The 21,130-nt window shown below is 39.3% G+C and overlaps 1 protein-coding gene across 1 annotated transcript in view; it reads left to right on the top strand.

The window, feature by feature from the left end:
• LOC104036568 (dynein axonemal heavy chain 5-like) overlaps positions 1 to 21,130 on the top strand; it is a 175,276-nt gene that overhangs the window by 148,643 nt on the left and 5,503 nt on the right. Inside the window, exons 73-74 of the mRNA XM_075704666.1 lie at positions 7,482 to 7,614; positions 19,737 to 19,945. Of these exons, the coding sequence (XP_075560781.1) occupies positions 7,482 to 7,614; positions 19,737 to 19,945 (342 nt within the window). The remainder of the gene's footprint in view (positions 1 to 7,481; positions 7,615 to 19,736; positions 19,946 to 21,130) is intronic.

The raw sequence follows: 21,130 nt of genomic DNA, 5'->3' as shown, positions 1-21,130 counted from the left end.
ACTGGTAGTGCTTTTTTTTCCCCTGGTTGCATTCCAAGCTTGTTGGGTGCCCAGTATGCAGTATTGCAACTTGTTATGTTATACTTTATTTTCTTCTCTAGTCAACTTAGAATGTCCACTTAGGTTACAACCCATAATCTTGGGACCCTGTTAATATTTCCTGTCTTCTGTTCTACTGTTCATCTCAGATTTAGTATGTCTTGTATAAATAGCCTCTTCTGTACGGTCATAATTCAACTCAGAGCTTCTCTTTTCACTCCCCTGTTGGCAAGCTACTTACAATCTGCAACTTTTTTTGGTGAGGTTTCCTAGCAGCTTTCTCCAGATAGATATTTTTCCATCCATCCCTGCTTGTGTCTCTTTTTTTGTCACCTGCTTATCAAGTTATTCCCAGCAATAGTATATAAATAATTTATTTGTAGAATTTGATTTGGAATGGAGTCAGTTTTCTAGTTTTCACATTATTATTTAATAGTAAATACATACTAGAAATAGCAAATAAAATGAAATATAGAAAGTATAGTAATTAATAACACTTAATTACTAATTTAATAAATTTAATATTTTACACTTTGGATTTATGCCTATAATCTACACCTTGGATTGTTCTCAGTCCTTTTCCCTTATCCTTCCCATCAGAGTAAAGCTTTTTCATGGAACTAGTTTCTTCTAGTTTTATTCAGGTCCTTAGAAAGTTTTTTTCAGTTTGCAATAGCAATAGGATACTGAATGCATGGCTAGCATATATGGTTTTGCCATATTTGTAATATGTGTATGCAGCTAATTTTTTTCAATATATCTGCTAAATCCTCTAAAGCAGTATTTCTTCATTCCCTTGTTAAACTGCCAACTTTTTTCTTCCTGAAGAATTTCTAATACTTAGAAGACATCAATAGTACTGGACCTTATATTGTAACCAGAGGGTATTCTTGCCCTCAGATTTTACCCCTGGGAGATATGTGCAGTGCCTTTTAGTCTTGTAAAAGGCACACATACTTGTTTAATCCAAATTTCACTTCTAAATGTTTTGAACCAATACTGTTTTTCTCTGGCATTTCTTCTGTTTAATCTTGGTGTCATTCACTCTCATTCCTTCTTGGTTTATTCACTCAGGTTATCCACACAAAACACACATAGAGTAGGCCTCCCCCTTTCAGTCACTTCCTCAAGTGTCTTAGCTTTGGAGACAACCAGATATGGAGAGAGGAGCTGTAGTTAAGGACAGAGAGCATGGAGGGTTTATTTTGGAAGTTCCACCCTGCACTCTTAACTTGCCTCTATTTTATTGCTGTATTTGGGCACAATACATACTTTTCCATATGACTGTATAAAAAAATCACCACCAATTGTTTTCATTGCTGTTTCACTCTCATCATCTGGTAGTATGACAAGGTATTATCTTTTCTCATGATCTGCCAATCATACGCGCAGGTTTTTATTTTCTTATAAACAATCACCTTTATAATGATGCTCACAATTAGATAGTTTTTTGCTTCTGTATCGTTTCTCTGACATCTTCTCTGAGCTCCAAGGAAACCTCTTTTGCTTCAATTTGCTTGACAGCTGTTCTCTTATGATTCAAGTAAGGAGATTTGAGTATTAGGTATTAATACTTCAGCATCAGCTTGTCCCTCCCCTCCCCCCCCCGCTTCATTCTTACAGGCACAGTCAAAGGATGTCCTGTTGGATCTACTTTTTCCCTCTGTATTTCTTGTAAATGTATTGTGAGGATGTAAGTTTGTTTCATTTTTCTTATCAGTAAGTGTTGATACCACCTCTTCCTGGTGATTTCTAGTTTTCTAAGGCTCTGTACATCTTGATCTAATTGCACTTCTCTTCAGTTAATCACACCACTCTATCTACATGCTGTTTCTTCAGTCCATGTTACTGATGGATGACATAGTACCTTTCCACAGAACCATCCAAAAATTACGCTTTGTATCATGGTAATCATTCCTTTGCTCTGAGTATCTACAGAACATCCTCTGGTCATTTTCCAACAGTTTATTATTGGTAATAATGTGTTCCTCTGTACATGTCTTTGGCTGTGTCAGCTGCACTACAACTTCAGATTTTACTTCTGCAGTGTTATGAGATTTGGCATTATTTCTTGCAGTTCCTGATTCTTCAATATTTCCTTCTTCATTTTGCCTTATGGATTTACCCTTTCATTCTCTGGATCTTAGAACTCATTTGGGTCTTTACCAATGCTTTCTTTGTTGGACGGAAATTTCTCTTTTCTGCCATTAGTGCCCAGTTCCACCTCTTTGATGCTGTTGTTTATGTGCCAGGAGTGTGGCCACCTCTACACAATAAGCAAAAAAAATCTGTATCATCAAATGTGTTTCTCGTCTGAACTGAAGCTCTGTTATTCTGGAACCTCTTAGAATGGGCAAAGATGGTAGGAGTAAGCTGTAAAGAAAGCTACATTTTTAAATGAAAGTTTGCATAAACTGACAAAAAAAGAATGTCTAAAATACCAAAAGGAAAAAAAAAAAGGTTAAGTTCACTAACATATAACCAAGAATTTCATTAGTCAGAGCAGAAAAGAAGGGAGAGCTTAGATGTTCTTTGAGGGAAGAAGCAAAAGGATTTAGCAGAAGCTGCAATATAATAAGCAAATGAAATGAAGCTTGCAAGTATAAGGACTGAAATGGATTATGTAATTACTTCCTGTGATGTCTGAAAAAAAGGGAATGAGATCAGTTCTGTTGTCTGTCAATTTAAGTCAATATTTGGTCATTCAGGACATTATTACCTACTAGATCAGTTTAACAATCCTGAAGCAAATAAAGCTAATATACTAAATTGTAAGAGACTGAGGGAATGTGTCAGAAAGAGTTCCTATGCATGCCTCATTGGATAAGAACAGTAAAAAGGAAAACATTCATTAGTCCTAGCAGTGCAGCTTGGGTTTGCTTTTGGAAGAATCTTGTGCTCCAGTAAGGCCATGGCATGGTAGTCTTTGGAAATCCAGTTATAGGGATACTATCAGTGGAGAAAAGGAACAAAAAATTTAGGAAACAAATTAAGGCAATTAAATACTCTTCAGGGAAAGTAGCAGGTGCCTTTGCTATCTTTGATCAGTTCTTGTGGCTCCCTTTAGAAAGGGTAGAGTGAATTTGCTCAGAGTTAAAACCCAATGGACTAGGTTAGGGACAGATGGTATTGAAACCAATTATTTGCTGACATTCAGAGTTCTGGATTGTGCTTTCTCTTGATACATTGCGAATCCAGAGAAAATTCAGGCTGTCACACAGAGGCCTTCATTTCTCAGTTATTAGCCTTTGGCAATGACTTTAGAACCAACAACTTTCAAAACAGGGCAGCTATTTTACCCCATGATATATGCTACTTCTTTTGTTGTTGTGTTCTTGTAATGCTTCCTCTCACCAGTCAAATAACTGACTCAATGTCCACCCAAAAGCCTATAAACAAAACAAGTCACCCTTGCATGCTTTATCAGACTGCAGTTTGACACAGGTGATGGAAAAGCAAAATAAACCTTCCTCCTGACCTAAAAATGTCTTCATTTTTCTGACTCCAAAGGCAGAGGCAGAATAAGAATTCTGCTTTCATGACCCCGTTTGCTTCTGGGTCTTGCCTCACAAGTAACAGAGAGATTAGTGGTAAAATTATTAGGTCCAGTCAGTCCATGTGAGTGAAGAGACATGCAAGAATAAATGTCAGCCTGTCACACACAGAGGTTTATAATGAAAATGATCCTTGCAGCTTGAAAAACAGCTTGCTAGGGAATAGACATGGAGACATTCCAAACATACTGCACTTTATTGGAGGTTGGCTTTTAACCCAAGTAGCAATGTTTTTTCTTTCCTTAAATAGTTTCTATAGTATTAATTTCGCCTTACCTCTACTACAGCTATGACTACATTAGCAAGTATTGCATGGGAATAGGAGTTCATCTGAGGACCCTAGACCTGCATTAGATGTTTTATTGAGGCATTTACTTTGGTCTAACTCTAGTCTGGGCCTGTAGGCTGAACATCCATTAGCGGTTGGAGTACGTTAGAGTCCTGAAGCATACCTTTTGGGTTAGTTTAATTTGAAGCTAAGCCAGTTTGCGTGCCTGGAGTCTACTTTTCAGTGCATGTTTTTTGCTACCAAAAAAAAATTCAGGGTCTGAACTGAAACACTAATGTAGATGCTTTTGTAAGGTGTCTCTGGTTTACTTACCAACCCTATCAGATATGGTGTAGCTCTACAGCTTCAGTTATTTCCTATATATTTCACTGCCTGCTTCCCTGCTTCCTTGTATACAACAGGGAAGTGGTCCTTGACACCACTTGAAAAGAGTTTTGGCTTGGACATGCCTTGAGCTTGTCTTTCTTCTTCAGGCCTTTTGTTTAGACCATCTCACAGAATAATGGACTTCCCATTTCTGCTGACAAAGAGTATAGCAAGTAACTGAGTCTAATTGAAAATAATAGCATTTACTGAAAATGATAGGCAGTTACTAGTACAGTAACTTGATCACTGATCATTAAATGCCATGAGTTCAGCAACTGCTTTTCTGCTGAATATCCTATAAAGTATGTGGTGACAAAGGTGTTGGTGACCTAAGGACAGCTAAGAAATGTGCATAGAGGAATCTGACACAGTAGAGATATGCACTGCAATATCATGTAGGCAAAGCTGTTAAGATTATGATTTTAGTTCTTCCTTTCTTAAATCACCTTGTTTTATGTTACATGACAGCTGTTTGCATAATGAAAAGGAGATGTTGTAAGTGGGCTTTATGGAATTAGTATATTAATCTCAGAAGGGCTATTTTCGTTAGTGAGTTTTGACTTTTGAGGTTTTTTTCTATCAGTTGGTATCCATCTCTTTATGTCATAATAAATACAGCACTGGAAGTAAGTCATCTGATTGTTTGATAAGAATTCTAATGCAAAACCAGTCAATCATTCCTCAGAGCCAATATTTAAAACTAATATTAACAGCAAGATTTCCAGGAAAGGCACTATGTTACACCTAGTAAATCTCACTGCAGAGCAGGATTGATTTGTATATAATAAGGTAGGAAGTATGTAGTTTTTTTCAGTTTTCATACCTGATTATGCTTGCTGCTCCAGGCTGAATGCTGTGAACATACGTAGGATGGATTGACAAATTTCTGCATTATTGGTTCACTCAATTATTCAAAACATCCCAGGTATTTTTGTAGGTACAAGAAAACAAATCAGAATAATGTTTAAATTCTGAGAATTCACTAGTTAAACAAATTGTATGATTGTCAGTACAGTAATATTTTAGAATATTTATTTAATCTTCTCTTTGTAGATTCATAAAGATCAATATTTTGGAAAATAACCTCTTTAACAACATCTTTCATACATTTTTTCCTCAAACAGGAGAAATTCTTCCTCTGAATGATCCCCAGAAGGAACATATGCTTTGTAGACTAGAAAAGAGTGTATTTCTTATTTAAAGGATAAAATGCATAGACTATATTCTGTATAATTCCTTTCTTATTAGTGGCATGCACTAGACTTCTAAGTATTCTGGGGAAAAAAAATCAATTTTTTTTTTGCTTTTTTGGCAAGAGGGAGAATTATCAATTCCTGTGAAACTTTCAGAAAGAGGAAGCTTTCCCTGGATTTTGTATGAAAAGACTCAGAATACTTCATTGTGTAAATTATCCAAAAAGAGTTTATTGTCTCAGCTCTAGTCTTGTGATAGCTGATTTTAGTGGTTTTTTTCTCTTTTACAGGAAGAAACACATTAACTCAGTCTGTAAAATGAACTGTCACACTGCAAAGCATTAGCATAATTGGCTGGCACCTGTTTCTTAGATATTCTGTCTGATAAACTCATGGGTCCTTGTGATTAAAATATGATGAATAAACCTGCTGATAGCAGTTTCCCAAGGAGAATACCATGTAAAGTTGAAAAAGAGTATTTTATTGGGCTTGGAGTTGAACCTTGAGAATTGGAAACTGTCAAAGCACTTACTCATTTATACTAGCAATTATAACTACTCAACAGCTATATTATATTCATCTTGCAGAAACTTGCTATTCAGTGTAATAATAATAATATCTTTAGCAATGTTTACTATGTGTATATAATGTATAGTATACTTAATAATGTATACAATGAGATATAAGAGTATACCTGAAAAAACACAAAGCAAAATCCAGTGGACTTCTGGCCTTGATGAAATAGCACACATTATACCAAATCTTGTGGCTTCTACTTGGCTGCAGTAGAATTCCAATGACATTCTGCTCTTTGAAAGAATAAACTTTCTAACACTTTCTTCATCTTTTGTTAGTAAGCTCAAAATAAGGTCTTAAATTATTTTAGCAAACTGATCCTATGGGTCAGCTCTTTTATGATAAATTAATGGCCATATGGGTATCTGGATTTAGGATCTTACTGTACTGTTTGAGATCTCTCTTTGGTTCCAGAGTCTCCTTGCAGAATTTTACCTCCAGAGGGAAGGAGTGACTATGGCAAAGATCAGGGTTCAGGCTGCTTCAGTGTGAAAGATGATGCATGTGGCTGAGTGGTAGCGAGTATAGAAAGAAGGCCATTGGCTTTCTGAAAGCTGAGTCATAGGGGGGAAAAACACTTGAAAGTCTTAAAAATCAAGAATTCTGGTACTATGTGAGGTATAGGCACCGTGATTTCTGCAGGTACCACTAAATCCTCTCTCATGCACTGTTGTATACAATGATCTTTGATATACATGGAACATACAGTGTATGTCTGAAGTATATTGTATATGTATCATATGCTAAAGTGAGACAGGGAATGCTTTTGCTACTGTTGCTGTGACATGTCCTTAAGTAACATAGACAACTAATTCTGTTTTGAAAATGTTGTCTGTTGAATATGAGTGAAACTGTTATCCTTAAGAAGGCCAAAAGCTTCTACCTACAAAATGGTGCACATAATGGTGTAACAGAATTCTGTGGCATCTATTATTCCTGGCAATCTTGCCTCTCTAGTAATGCATCCATGAGCACCTTGTCTTATGAGTGAGTCATGTGCTAGTGGAGGTAGCAGCTTTTATATATCATTGTGCTTGTTAAGTCAAGCTCCATTTGTAGAATTATTTCAAATCAGCAGTGCAAGAGGAGGTGAGAAAGTTCATGTAGCACAATTTGGAAATATAAAGAAGTTGCCTTCAAACATGCTTTTGTATAGCGTGTGGGGTCTTTTAAGATCTAAGACCCTGCAGCCTAACACAAGGACAGAAGGAATTTCTGTGTCCCTTCAAAAAGAGGGAACTTTCCCTCCTTAGAATGATGGAGGAGCTCCTTTTGGTAAACTAATGAGTCACAGTGTGCTAAACCTTACAGTTGGCATAGGACTTGAATGGCCATCTGTTGCATAAAAGTTTCTTTTCTCAGGAATTATGCGATATGATTGAAAAAACATCCTTTTGCTCTCAAAAATTATTGCATGCGAAACAGGAGATTAGATTTTATAATCATTGCACTATTCTTGTTTAGGTGAAAGCCCAGCTTCAAAAGATGGGAGCTATTCAACCCATGAACATATTTCTCCGTCAAGAAATTGACCGCATGCAACATGTTGTATCAAGAGTTCGAACTACGCTGACTGATCTCAAATTGGCTATCGATGGTAAGTTACAATATTAAAAGTCATACTAATTAAGATGCAATATTTATTACTAATGGTTGCTTATACTATATAACTAAATAAATATTTCCCCTCTTTTCCTCCCTTTCTACCTCTTTGTCTTTTCTTCTCTCCCTCCCCCAGTTTTTCTCTTTTTTAGTCTCTCTGTATCATATGACCACTAATTCTAGCCCTTAAAGCCTCCTGAGTGCATCTCTAAGGACACTCCACCTTAATTTATTCTGTATGCGTGTGCTCCAATATTGCAGCTCATGTCCCACAGCACTACTACACTTCTGTGATTCTCCCTCGGATCTCTACAGAGCTCAGAGGAGCTGAATTGCGTGATTAGGTCCACAGATCGTGTGCCAGAGTCATTTATGAAATTAAGCTGAGACATAATGATATAGAACAAGGTAGAAGTGTTGCTACTAAGTAATTGAGAGACAGGGCACTCAGGAGGCCAGGTGGTGAAGACTCTAATTTAAGGTGAGATTTGCAACATTCATGAAACCATTTATACCAAATAGGATGTCTCTAAATGGAAGCTGGTGTGGGAGTGCCAGTCAAAAGAGAGTGATAAAGTTCTTCTTTTAGCTGTCACAGGAGGTAGGCAACAGCACTCTGAATCTCTCAGAGACAGGAGTATTTGGCTGAAAGTGAGCAATGGTGAATGTAGTTAAAATAAATCAAGAGTACAGGTGACTAGAAGCAGATGGAAAATTTGACCAGAAAAAGAGTGAGGAAAAAGAAGGGATGATGATGTTACCATCTGCTTTTTGTTTTCACTTCCCATTTTGCTCATCTGGAAGAGTTGAAATGTCCAGGAAGGAAAGCATACTGTTGCTCAGCCAAGCTTCTTGAATTAACAATAAATGAAAATGAAGCAGGAATGGTTCAGTTCCACTGGTTAAGATCTCACTCAAATCTCTGTTCTCCAGCAGAGAGGCAGAAAATGTCTGAGACAGCAAACTGTCCCCACAGGGAGAAAGTCAAAGTGCCTCAAAACTAGTCCCTTCTGATACAGGTGGTGGCAGTACTGTGATCTGTCTTACCGGCATTTTCCAGTCTTTTGACAATAAGTCTTTCATGAAGTGAGGGTTTTTTAATTTGTTTTTTTGTTACATAAGAATCAAAAGGTATTTTTTTCCTATCATTTGTATGATACACTGAGGCAACAATGCACTCTTCAGACACATCATGCCTATAATCTGAATCTAGGAAACACATAAATGTGCCCAAGGCTAATTAGCTTCCATATCCTGTAATAACCTATGCAAAGATCAATCTGGAAGAAACAATTGTCCTCTGTTTCAATACTGAGCTGAAAGTTCTCTTTTATATGTGCATAGAGTCCCTTTTCAAGTAAATTAAAATAATGCTTTCCATCCAAGAAAGTATTAATCTTTCCTTGATTGTGGCAGATATATTTAAAGTCTCAAAATGTACAATGTTCTGCAGAGGGGTGGATGAGTAACATAATTTATTTGCACTTAGTATTCAGTTCCACAGTGGGCACAGTCCTCTACCAGGTGTTTAATCAAGTTAATGCTCTTAACTTTTGTGCAATCCTCTAAAACATTATAATTTTCTTAGGGACAGGCAAGTTAAATATAGTGAAAAATTGCTCTGAAAACAAAATCGGATGTATAGTTAACAATAACGATTAATGGCTTCTGGCAGATTGATGATACATCAAGTGCATGTGGTAGATTGTTAATTAGGGGATGGAAAGAACATTTAGGCACTCTCTCTTGCCTCAGCAAAGGGGAAACCCCCAAAATCTCTCATACCAGATTCTCCCCCAAAACTGGTCAACAGCAGTCTCAGATCATCTGAGGGGCTCCTTTTTCTTTACAATGAGGTAAACTGATCTGCCTGCTCAAACAGGACGTGTGAATTTTGACATTGCCCTGGTCACGCATCTGGCTCTGGCTTCATGAACCTGTTAAGGCCTGAGCACCCACTTACAACAGATCTAAATTTTCAAACAAATTTTGTGTTTAAGAATATAGCTCATCTTCACATTATGTCACGTAGCTTTGTGAAAGGAGGTCTGAATATTTGATTCTGCAGGTTGGATGTGAGTAGATGTACCTTGTCGTTTTGCTGTTGCTCACTGAGTTACATTTGAGTTAATATAGAGCCCTCTTCAGTGAGACCCCATGTGCAGCTGAACATGAGGGATGTTGAGGGAATTAACAGAGCCAGTTTTGCCCCTTTATCCAGAGGGCAAGATTAAGCAGTGTTTGGCTTTTGGGAGGGGTGAGGACGCTCAGCACATCTCCAACATGTTTGTTGGCAGCCATGTCCCACAAGCCTGCATCTCCGCCAATAAACTTTGCTGCCCAGCGGGATGCTTTTTTTGGATCAAGTTGTAATAATTAGATTGTAGCTGCACTTTGTACTCTCAGTTACGTCCCAACCCTTAGTTCTGTTTTAATTACTTATTGATTGCCCAGAATTTATTTCACACTTGGTATAATACAGTGCTTCACATAAATCAGAAAACAGCAGTGATGGTTGTCCTCTCAAGTGACCTAAATAGATGCTATGTTCCAAATAGAGAAATCTTTTTAGAGACAAGGAAAGAGCTGCTTTCTCATCTTTTCATTTGAGGAGCAGCAAGACATGGGGCTTGAACCAAAACTTCAGATCCTAATGGGTTATGAACATGAGATCTTGAGCCCCTGGCAGAAGGTGACGGTATTCTTTGTAGGGCAGTATATGAGCTATAGAGTTCCTGGGCACGTGCTTTATCTTCCTCCTGTGAAAGCATAGACACGTCTGGCACAGAATACTAATACCCTAGCTGTTTGTTGGAGTGGGCACTTCAAACCCCCTCTCCCACTAATGAAGATAGTGTCTTTAAATGCAGTAAAATATAATGACCCATGCAGTTATTCCTAGTCTCTTAGAGTTAGTTGGATTAGAGGGGAACTGAATGTGGCCTATCTGTGAGACTGGGGGGGTTTCTCTGTTTCTCCAAGCACTGAAGTAGGAAGTGGTAAGCGTTTTGATGGCATCCTGATGTGTCCTCTATCGGTGAGGAAAGTGAGAAGAGAGATTCTGTGGGAGTTATCTGTAGTCCCCCTTGAGTGGCTTCCATAAATCTCAGCAGTGGAGCATGCTTGTAGTAGCACTGAAAGTGGATGTTGAATCCTTGGCAATGGAAATAAGCACAGCTTTTAATTTGTTTTTATTTCCTGATTTTTTTTTAACCTACTTAACATTCTGTTTAAGGGCTTGTCATGCTTAACTCATTTATTTATGAGTATATATAGGTTCTACTTTGGTCATAAAACTGCATCCACTTGGCATTTGTTTCTGGTACCTTATAGCTTTGTGTTTTCAAACTAATCCTTTGGAACTGCCTACTTCATGAACAAGTGAAGGCCATAAAAGAAACCTTGGATTTGTTATCCTTTCATGTCGTATATGTACCACATGATCATAGAACTCCTGCTGCTATTTGTGCAGTACTTGCAGAGTTAGGAAAGAGAAGTCCTTTTCCTGTTAAAATATTTCCTGAGAATACAGCAATCTCTCTAAAAGCTTTTACATGACTTGTAGTGTGTAAAGATTTGCTTCCACATGCCCAGAGTTTTTGTTCCTTACATTTTTCTTAGTACTTGCAAGACAAGTAGCTATGGGAGCCATAAGCCATAAGACCAACATAGAAGGCAAAAGAAGTGGAATCAATACAAATATCTACTTCAGAAGTCATGATGTAGTTTGTCATGGAAAAGATCTACCAGGCTTAAGCAAACTTTCCACTGCAGCTATGATATGGCACCCCTCATGTTACAAACCTAGCATATTTTCATGCATGTAATGCACACCATACATAACCTACATGATAGGACTTTGAAGAAAAAATCACAGATTACTCTTATCGTACACTGAAAGAGAGGGCAATCAGAGCTTTTGGAATAATAGGATCAGGAACAAGGATGTTACTAAGGGGAGATGGGACTTTGCTATTTGCCCTCTTTTTACCCACACAGATGTATATCATGTGCATGTTCTTTAAATGACACATAGGTTATATGCATGAAAACTCACTAAAATGAATACAGTAGCATGTTTCAGGTATATGTTTATGCCAGGTTGAGAAGTGTGAGAAAATACAAGCGAGACTATTGAGACAGAAGGTATTGGAGAGTAAAATTATGCACTTTTGTATGTGTTTCTAATATTTTTTGAACTTTGTAATTCGGACAAAGCTGAATAATAACTGTTAATAACAAGGCCTTGAGGAATACTTGTGCATTTCACTAGTTTCTGTACATTTTCTGCTTGCCAATGTGATGCCCATCTACAAGAAGGGCCGGAAGGAGGATCTGGGGAACTACAGGCCTGTCAGCCTGACCTCAGTACCAGGGAAGATTATGGAGCGGTTTATCTTGAGTACACTCAACAGGCATGTGCAGGTCAACCAGGGGACCAGGCCCAGCCAGCATGGGTTCATGAAAGGCAGGTCCTACTTGACCAACCTTATCTCCTTCTATGACCTGGTGACCCGTCTAGTGGATGAGGGACAGTCTGTGGATGTCATCTACCTGGGCTTCAATAAAGCCTTTGACACTGCTTCCCACAGCATTCTCCTAGGGAAGCTGGCGGCTTATGGCCTAGGCAGGTGTACTCTTCACTGGGTAAAAAAATTGGCTGGGTGGCCGAGCCCAGAGGGTTGTGGTGAATGGAGTTAAGTCCAGTTGGCGACCAGTCACGAGCGGTGTTCCCCAGGGCTCTGTTTTGGGGCCAGTCTTGTTTAATATCTTTATCAATGATCTGGATGAGGGGATTGAGTGCGCTCTCAGTAAGTTTGCAGATGACACCAAACTGGGTGGGAGTGTTGATCTGCTCGAGGGTAGGATGGCCCTGCAGAGTGACCTGGACAGGCTGGATCGATGGGCCAAGTGCCGGGTCCTGCACTTCGGTCACAGCAACCCCATGCAACGCTCCAGGCTTGGGGAAGAGTGGCTGGAAAGCTGCATGGTGGAAAAGGACCTGGGGGTGTTGGTCGACAGCCGGCTGAACATGGAGCATGTCCAGAGAAGGGCAATGAAGCTGGTGAAGGGTCTAGAGCACAGGCCTTATGAGGAGCGGCTGAGGGAACTGGGGTTTTTTAGCCTAGAGAAGAGAGACCTTATCGCTCTCTACAACTACCTGAAAGGAGGTTGTAGTGAGGTGGGTGTTGGTCTCTTCTCCCAAGTAGCTAGCGATAGGACAAGAGGAAATGGGCTCAAGCTGCGTCAGGGGAGGTTTAGATTGGATATTAAGAAAAAATTGCTCACGAAAAGAGCGGTCAGACATTGGAACAGGCTGCCCAGAGAGGTGATGGAGTCACCATCCCTGGAGGTGTTCAAAAAACGTGTAGACATGGCACTTTTGGACATGGTTTAGTACGCATGGTGGTGTTGGGCTGATGGTTGGACTGATGATCTTAGAGATCCTTTCCAACCTTAATAATTCCTAGTTTTACTTTCATTAAAAAATAATCCAGCCACCAAGCCAAGAAACATGGAATTAATTATTACTCCACCCTTAAGTAGTTCAGTGGTGGACTTGGTAGTGTTAGGTTAATGGTTGGACCTGATGATCTTAAAGGTCTTTTCTAACCTAATTGATTCTATGAATCTATGATCTCAGCCATTTATTTGCTACCTTATTAAAAACTATTTCATTACCTGCTTTTGGCTTCTCACCATCCTTATACTGCATTGCTAACCAGCATGTTGGCCTTAGGTGTTTACTTATTGTCATTCATATAACAGTATGTTGAAACACCCAGAACTTCATGTAGACGTGAGGTAGCATGTAGTTCTACATACATAATAGGAATCACTTAGAATTCCTATGTCATCTACACAAACTTGTGTATTAAGTCCCTGAAAGAATGAGGTAAAGATTCACTATTTTTTTCCAACTCAATACCATGATCTTGATGGTAGCGTTTGCATCATGTTGCTGCAAGGAATTTCTGTTCGTTGTATGTAGCACCTTACAAGAGGGATATAAAGGAACTCCAAAAGAGCCAAAAGAAGTAGCGGATAATTTATTCTAATCTATGTGGCAAAAACCTGAAGCTCAGGAAACTAGTCTTGCCAGAGTGCACAGGAAAAGTAATTTCCCATAAAGGAATGGAGTATGGACTCATTCCCACTGGCTGGCTGAGTTCTGTTTTGACTCATAATGCTTTAAGACTGCTAACACTAACACAATTTTAGTTTGGTCTGCTTACAATGGTAATAGACTTTTGGACTGAAAGACCTTGGGCTCTTACCTTACTAATTCTTACTCTGTGTGTGTAAGGCTTGTAGGGATCATCTGTGTATGTCACTTTCGGATGAGGATTTTATTTGAAGATGATTAAGAGCACTCAGTGAGGACATTAATGGAATGTAACAATAAGGAATTAATTTGAGGAATGTAGGGGATGAGTCTAGTATGTCTTGTGGCGTAGTTACTCTTGGCTCAGCAGCTCTCATCCATTATTTACTTCTCATCCTGATAAGAATGCCAGAATGCCTCCTGTTGTCTTTTACAAAGTATGGCATGTTATTTCTGGACTTCTTAATAAGTGTTATGTATGCTTACCATGATGCTGGCCAGGACAACTGTTTAGAAACACATATTGCACATTGAGGACGAACTGCAGAAAATAGTTTATCTGCCTGTTCTATTACTCTAGCTCAGGGTAGTGATTTGTATTACTTTTTGGGAGGTGTGTATGGATTTTCTTTTTCAAATTATTGCTTTAAAATTTTTATTTTCAGTCTTTTGGTGGGTGCAGCCAAGTGCATTTAGTACTGGAGCTGATAAGTTTTCAGAACAGTTTGCAACATTACTTTCAAATTGCCTTCTTACTCACTGAAGGAATTAGCTATTGCAGAGAATCTGGGATTTGCATGCTCTTCTATGTGAAAAACTGCATGATACTCAAGTTTCTCAGTTCCTTTCATCTCTCCTGACTTGAAGAATTAAATCAGAGGATTCTGCACTAGAAAAGGAAGGTTGGAAACAAACAGAAAACAGAACAGGGACAAAGGTTAGGTGCAGCTGGAGAGAATACCACAGTCTACAAGTAAAAAATGGACAGAGTTTTGTGCATTGCAGGGCTTGGCTGCCTGATTTACTCTTTCTGTTCTGGAAACCAGGAGCAAAAGAAAGTGATAAATTGTTGAGGGCCTTGGGATTAAAACAGCACGGTGGAGTTAAATGAGCTTCTGAGAGCTTCTTGGGAATCATCTCCAAATGCTGAAGTGCCCAAGTGCTGCAAGTGAAGAAAGAGGGAAATACCTAAAGAACTGCCTGAGGCAAAGAAGTTGACTTTCAGCACAGCAATGGTGGTCACTGAGCTAGCGGAAACATACTAAAGATTGAAAAAAAAAAAAAAAGATTAACTTTTAGGTATGCGGAAACATACATTTTTATGCTTTTATTGTTTTTTTCTAGTACTCTGTATACCCTGTACCTTTGGGTGGAATAATAAATAATGCTTTCTTTGGGGAAAGTGCAAGCAAGTTAGCTGTTGCCATAGGGCAGAAAGGGAGGAAAGCTTATGAAGTTACAAGCAAGTTGGGATTTTCTCTTCAACATGAAGAAGAGGGAGTTGCAGCTTGGTGGTGGAGGCAGGGAGTGACTGGTCCAATAACAAACCTAGTTGCTTGGGAGGTAAACTTGAGTGTGGATTAAAGGCTGAAAAGATCAACTTCTATAGTTGCAGCTGTGACAGTCAAGAATGGATTGATGCTGTCACTGAGCTTTTTCCTCTGTGTACTGTTAAGGCTAGCTTAACAGACTCATTGTCTAGCAAGTATTGTCCTCAAGGGATAGTCTCCAATCCTATTATAATGATGTCAGCTATTGGCAAACTGTACTTGATGGAGAAACTAGCTTCTTCTCATCTCATTTATATCCTACATAATTATTCTGGTTATTCTTGATTCACATCTGTGCCTGTGGGAAGTGAATCAGTCAGTGGATTGAGGCTTTTTTTGCTTCATGCTGGAGTTTAAGATCCTTCCTTTGTTCCTAACTTTATCTACTCATTTAAATGAGATACACATGTTTTCTAGTCCAGATACAGGCTTTCCTAAATGTGAAATTCAAAATGTAGATCCAAATTTTACAAATTCAGATTCAGCTTTTGTAGGTATGGTAGTGAAAAGGGGCAACTCCGTGAAATAATACAAGGTCCTGATGTAGTCCATTCAAAGTATTATATCTATTGAATCAATCACCCTAAACCCAGATTAATTTAAAAGAACAGACTATTTACTTGAATTAACAATAAAAACTAGTTATCTTCAGAACTGAGTAGCTTTATTTGGCTTATTCACTACAAAACAATTGGATAGATTTAGATGTGGTTTAGAAGTGAGACAGTATAAATTTAAGGCAATGAAAAAAGGGAATCCTAATTTCCAAACTGTGTATACTATGTAAACAGTATGGTTACAGTACATATTATTTCTGAAGCATGGAAATACCCTAGTGTCTTTAGCTGACCTGACCTTTCATCAGTCATTTTCAGATGGGCTTTATTGCATTCAAGAAAGGGAATATCACAAAGTAAACCCCAAAATAACCAAGTTATAAACAGCTGGCCTGTCTGATTCATAGAACATTCAAGCCTGTCAGATTCATAGAACATTCAAGCCTGTCATGTTAAGTTCATAGGACATTCAGTCTCTTCATATGGTAACCAGTGCTCTGAGCTTCTCAGAAGTTAAATATGAGAAGCCTATGGTGGTGTACTACTCATTCAATTTACCAAACATACTTTTTCAAATACCTGTATCACTTTTCTCCAGCAAGATGCCATTATTTTTCTCAGGTGTTACTAATTTTATTTCTGACAATTATTTTATTTTTTAATTTTTTAATTTTTATCGAAACATTTTAGCTGCAGGAATGCATCCCAACACCCACAGATGTCATTTAGTGTTGAAATTCAAGCACTGTATGCCTACTGCCAGAGATGACACCCACTCACTAGGAATATTTATGCAGCTATATGGGCAAGGCCAGAACTGTGAACATACCTCATCCTCAAGAACACTCTGGCTTAGTGTTCTCAGCAGCTGCTCTGAGTCATAATGGGCAGATATCCTAAGAGTTTTCACCATGCTTTGGGGCAAAGACTGGTTGTATCTCACTACTTGAAAAGCTCCAGCCTGCCCACAAGAATAGGGAAGAAAATGTGTCTCTCTCACAGCCCGTGTTGCAGGAGAAAGTTGGCTGCATCAGCCTGAAAACAAAGAACCAGAGATGAAAGAGTTTGTTCTTTCTTTGTTTGGATGGTAATGATCCCCAGGGCTTAAATGGGATGCTCTTCACTTGTTTCCTGCCCTAACTACCGTTGCTCTGAAGTTGAAACCAACACGTGTTGCATGATTTTTTCCCACTTCTGTGTCCAGAGGGTGAATAGGGTATGGTCTAATATTACATTTTTCTAGGCAAAGGGGAGATGAGACAGAGTGGCTTCTTTCTTAAATGTTGGTGCTCTTGGTTATATGTTAGAGAAGATTTATACTCAAAGAGAAGTTTATTAATTGTGTTATAAAAGACTCTTAGCTATCCCAAAACATGATTCTGAAGTTGACTAAGAAGCCATTACAGAGAACGTGGCTGTATTGGGTTTGCGTGGCAAGGTTTTGGTAGTGACAGGACTACAGGGATGGCTTCTGTGAGAAGCTGCTAGAAGCTTCCCCTGTGTCCGATAGATCCAATGCCAGCCGGCTCCAAAACAGACCTGCTGCTGGCCAAGGTCGAGCCCATCAGGGACAGTGGTAGTGCCTCTGTGACAACATATTTAAGAAAGGGGGAAAAAGTTGCTGTGCAAAAGCAATTGCAGCTGGAGTGAATGAGAATATGTGAGAGGAACAACTCTGCAGACACCAAGGTCAGTGAAGAAGGAGGGGGAGGAGGTCCTCCAGGCACCGGAGCAGAGATTCCCCTGCAGCCCCTGGTGCAGCCCATGGTGAGGCAGCTGTGCCCCTGCAGCCCATGGACATCCACAGTGGAGCAGATTTCCACCTGCAGCCCATGGAACCAGAGCAGGTGGATGCCCGAAGGAGGCTGTGACCCTGTGGGAAGCCCACACTGGAGCAGGCTCCTGGCAGGACCTGTGGCCCCATGGAGAGAGGAGCCCAGGCTGGAGCAGGTTTGCTGGCAGGACTTGTGACCCCGTGGGGGACCCATGCTGGAGCAGTCTGCTCCTGAAGGACTGCACCCCGTGGAAGGGACCCACGCTGGCGCAGTCTGCTCCTGAAGGACTGCACCCTGTGGAAGGGACCCACGCTGGAGCAGTTCATGAGGAACTGTAGCCCATGGGAAGGACCCACATGGGAGAAGTTCATGGAGGACTGTTTCACATGGGAGGGACCCCACGCTGGAGCAGGCGAAGAGTATGAGGCATCCTCCCGGAAGGAGCAGCAGAGATGACGTGTGATGAACTGGCCACAACTCCCATTCCCCGTCCCCTTGTGCTGCTCAGAGGGAGGAAGTAGAGAAATTGGGAGTGAAGTTAAGCCTGGGAAGAAGGGAGGGGTGGGGGGAAGGTGTCTTAAGATTTAGTTTTTATTTTCTCATTACCCTACTCTGTTTTGATTGGTAATAAATTAAGCTAATTTCCCAAAGTCAAGTCTGTTTTGCCTGCGACAGTAATTGGTGAGTGATCTCTCCCTGTCCTTATCTCGACCCATGAGCCTTTCATTATATTTTCTCTCCCCTGTCCAGCTGAGGAGGGGTAGTGATAGAGTGGCTTTGGTGGGCACCTGGTGTCCAGCCAGGGTCAACCCACCACAGCAGAATAGGCAGTATTTTTTAGTATTTGCAGTTTTGTAAAAGTTGATGCTTTGCTCATAGCATTTGTTGCACAAAAAGACCTTTGTATAAATGAGAGCAGGTCATTAACTGCTAGAAGAAAATTAAGCCTATTTGCTATTGATATATAGTAGCAAGTACCAGATTTGCACGCATTGTTATACCAGTGTTTAGGGTAGCCACTGCATTCTTCTAAACTAAAAGCTGGTGTTTGGTTTCTGGATATCCTTCTCCTTCTTTCCGTGGACTGGGGACCTGCCAACCTCAATGGAAGGAAGGGATTTGAAATGCTTACTTATTACAGGCCACATTTCCATACAGATATGTTTGGATGGGCCACTGCAGCTCTTGTTTGCAGTCACCCAGAACACTTCTCTTTTCTTTACATATTCTGTTGTGGAAGCCACCTAATTCTGTTTGGTATCTTTTGTAATCCTTGTGGCAATTACAGCAGTTGTGTGTATGGTGATGCATTGAATGTTGGTGTTAACACAGACATTTAATTAGAATGGGGACTACCAGACCAATTTCTATAATATAAAATATTTTAGCTGGAATAGAGAAGACATCCTGAGGCATGGCCATGTGCCAGCTCTCAGTATTATTGAGAGTACAAACCAGTAAGAGGTAGGAACTTTTGGTACATGAAAAGGTGAGTGTCACTGAAAAAACATTGTCTTAGTAAATGCCAGTATTTTAATGGACACAACAGTACTATGCATGGAATAAGTGGGTACGCACTACCACTGCCAAAAAAATATGTAAAAAAATCTTGCCTCTAGGTTTATTCTATGTACTGCTTTCCCACTGGGAATCTTGGTAATGGAAATGTACAAAGTTATCATTAATAACAGTGAATTTCATGAATATAATCACTGTCACTACATGCTTAGGATATAGATGAGTTATACAGTATATCTCTATCATTGATCATGTATGTGGGAACCATTAAAATATATAAAAAAAAATTAAATGATTAATCACATTCCAAACAGCATGAATATAATGAATATAAATATTATGTGTGAGGGAGAAGGAGTTGGTTAAAAAAAAATCTTTGTTTCTGATCAAAATAACAGAAGAAATATCATTTATCTTGTCACCTTTAACTTTGAATCAAGTCTTATAAGTTTGAGCAAATTAACTGCAAACTGATAAGATTTTAGTGCAACAGGTGTGCAATTAAGGCACAACAAAAGAGGCCTTATTAGACTCAGAATGTCATTTGGAAGTTTTAATTGCCTTTGCAAGCTAAAGGAAAGTTCATTCTGAATGTTTTACTTATCTTCTAGGAACCATAATTATGTCAGAAGAATTGCAAGATGCTTTAGATAGTATGTATGATGCTAGAATTCCAAAACTATGGTTTAGGATTTCCTGGGAGTCAGCTACTTTAGGATTTTGGTTTACTGAGCTTCTTGAAAGAAACCAGCAATTCAGCAGTTGGCTGCAGGATGGCCGACCAAATCAGTTCTGGATGACAGGATTCTTTAATCCACAGGTAAGACTGCCAGACTGGTCTTTCTAACGCCTATGTAACAGTTAAATTAGACCTTGAGAGAACTTCAAGCTGACTCAATCTTGACTCTACAAAGTGTAATCTAAATTCAATTTTTGCATAAATGTAGGATAAATTAACTTCAACATCTATTGAAGAAATTGTTGCTAGACCAAAATAACGTTACTGAAATAATGGAATGCATCTTCTGGTTGCTTTTATTATAGCGTGGAAATTGGGTAGATACATCTTTTCACATTTCAATGTTATGCTCCTTTTTTCCCCTCCTCTGTTACAGTAATCTGTTTTTCATTCATTGTATGAAAATCCCTTTGAGTACAAAACAAGGTAAGTTTCAAAACTTTGACATAGGAAGAAGAGATTTGGACTTGGCTCTCAATCCTTGCAAATCAGTTCCTTGAAATGGAAGTTTTGTTATTTATACCACCCCAGAATTGTGCCAGACTTGGTCTGCAGAGACATATAAAAAATACAGCCTCTCGCCTGCACCATCTAAAATAAAAACCTGGCACAAAATGAAACACAAAAAAGGGAACAGCTGAGAACAGAGTTAAAAGAAGTAAAGTATACATACCTAGATGATGTGTAGTTTCTTTGCACAGCCATCCACATTCATTAAAGCTTTTTATGATTCACAGATGTTTGTGGGATGTAGGAGTTGTGGAAGTGAGTCATTGTGAGAGTATCCAGCCAACAGGTTTCTGTGAAGCCTTAGGAAAAAGCTATTTTAAAGATCTATTTTAGTCTCAGTACTTGTTAGCAATGCAAAAGCTAGCTGAAACAGCTGCCTAGAATAGAGAAAGCAACAGTGGCAAATATTCTTTAGGACTACTGCTGGGAAATATCCATCTATCGTCTATCCTGTCTGTGTCAGCTGTCTGCCGACACCACTTATAGCATGGAAGTGTGCTCACAGAATCCCTGAGCAAAGGGTTCCCGAGCACAAGTATGAGGGAGAGGAGTAGGATTTTTAATAAAATGATTGTGCTTCCATACTTGGTTTGTTAGCAACACATCAATAGTGGCCATCTAAAATATTCCTAAGTAAATTTTGCAATGACCAGGCTGGATGCAATCCTAATAGGCTTTTGGGTTTGTTGGTGTTTGCTTTTGCACTACAGATGAGCAAGAGCTGAGACAGATTTTGTACTGGCCATTTTAGCTGGC

The sequence above is a fragment of the Pelecanus crispus genome, chromosome 2, assembly GCF_030463565.1.
Source record: "Pelecanus crispus isolate bPelCri1 chromosome 2, bPelCri1.pri, whole genome shotgun sequence".
Classification (NCBI taxonomy): domain Eukaryota; kingdom Metazoa; phylum Chordata; class Aves; order Pelecaniformes; family Pelecanidae; genus Pelecanus; species Pelecanus crispus.
Note: the sequence above shows the minus strand (reverse complement) of the source record. Positions and strands in the feature narration are given on the sequence as shown.